The sequence below is a fragment of the Terrapene carolina genome, unplaced genomic scaffold, assembly GCF_002925995.2.
Source record: "Terrapene carolina triunguis isolate 2854851 unplaced genomic scaffold, T_m_triunguis-2.0 Scaffold405, whole genome shotgun sequence".
Lineage (NCBI taxonomy): Eukaryota > Metazoa > Chordata > Testudines > Emydidae > Terrapene > Terrapene triunguis.
The window spans coordinates 38296-39338 of NW_020664756.1; the positions used below are offsets into that span (position 1 = coordinate 38296).

The following is a 1043-nucleotide window of genomic DNA, read 5'->3' on the forward strand; positions in this document are numbered from 1 at the left end:
CAACATGCCCCACAAAGTGCACACAACACCCCGGCACCACACAACACGCCCCACAGAGCGCACACAACACAGACTGGGACCACACAACGCCCCACAGAGCGCCCACGCCAGGCCACAGAACACAGCCCACAAGCCCACAGGAAAGAAACCGGGCGCAGAAGGCTCCACAGCAGGGAATGCCTCGCACCTCCCAGGACAGGACGCCCCCGGCCAAGAAAACCCAACGCAAGCCAGCCCCGAGCAGGACGCCCCGTGCCCCAGCACAACCCCCGAGAGCCCCACGGGGAAGCCAAGCCTAGCAGAGCGCACCCAGCCGAGGACCCACAACGCACCCAGAGCAGAGAACTGGCACCGCACAGTGCACGGACCCAACACAGCCACAGGAGACACAACCACACACAGCAGGAGGCTGGAGCACCCCGCCCGAACGCACCCCCAAGCGCCCAGCCCCCCGGTGCCAGGCTGGGCTCCAGCCCCTACCTTCACCACCCGCTGCCTTCTCCTCGGCCAGCCGCGGCCTCTCGCCCTCGGGGACGGGCTCCCGCAGCTGCCCCTGGGTGCTCGGCGCTGCGGGTGCGGCCGTCACCTCCCGCTCGCCGCCCGGGCGGAGGGTGGCGGGGCCAGGGGCCCCGTGCGCGCCGGGCAGGCGGGCTGCGGGGGCCAGGGCCAGGAGGAGCAGCAGGGGCCGGGCCAGCATGGCGAGGGGCGCAGGGGCCAGGCGGGGCGCACGGAGACGGACGCGGGGCGCGCTGCTCTGGCTCGGTGCGCTCAGCCCGCAGCCCGGCTGGTCCCTCCCCCGGCCCCCCGGCCGGGCTCCACACAGCTACCGCATTGCGCGGAGTAGCGGGACCCGCCGAAAGCGCCTGGGCTCCCGGCTGGAGGGGGTAGGGCGGTTCCCGCAGCGCCCGGGCCCCGGAGACCCCAAAGCCAGGGGCAGGGTCCCGCCCCGCTGCTCCCTGGGGCGAGCCTGCTGCTGTTTGCGGCCCTGCTCCGCCAGCGAAGCTCCCAGGGGCCGCCCGTGCCCAGGGCACCAGGGCTGTGGG

General features: G+C 73.7%; 1 protein-coding gene across 1 annotated transcript in view; it reads right to left on the reverse strand.

Annotated features, from left to right (window-relative positions):
- The window catches only part of CPXM1 (carboxypeptidase X, M14 family member 1), a 30547-nt gene extending 29812 nt beyond the window's left edge, over window positions 1-735 (reverse strand). Inside the window, exon 1 of the mRNA XM_026658173.2 lies at window positions 481-735. Coding sequence (XP_026513958.1) covers window positions 481-697 — 217 coding nt within the window. The 5' untranslated portion in view covers window positions 698-735. The remainder of the gene's footprint in view (window positions 1-480) is intronic.
- Window positions 736-1043: the final 308 nt, after the last annotated feature.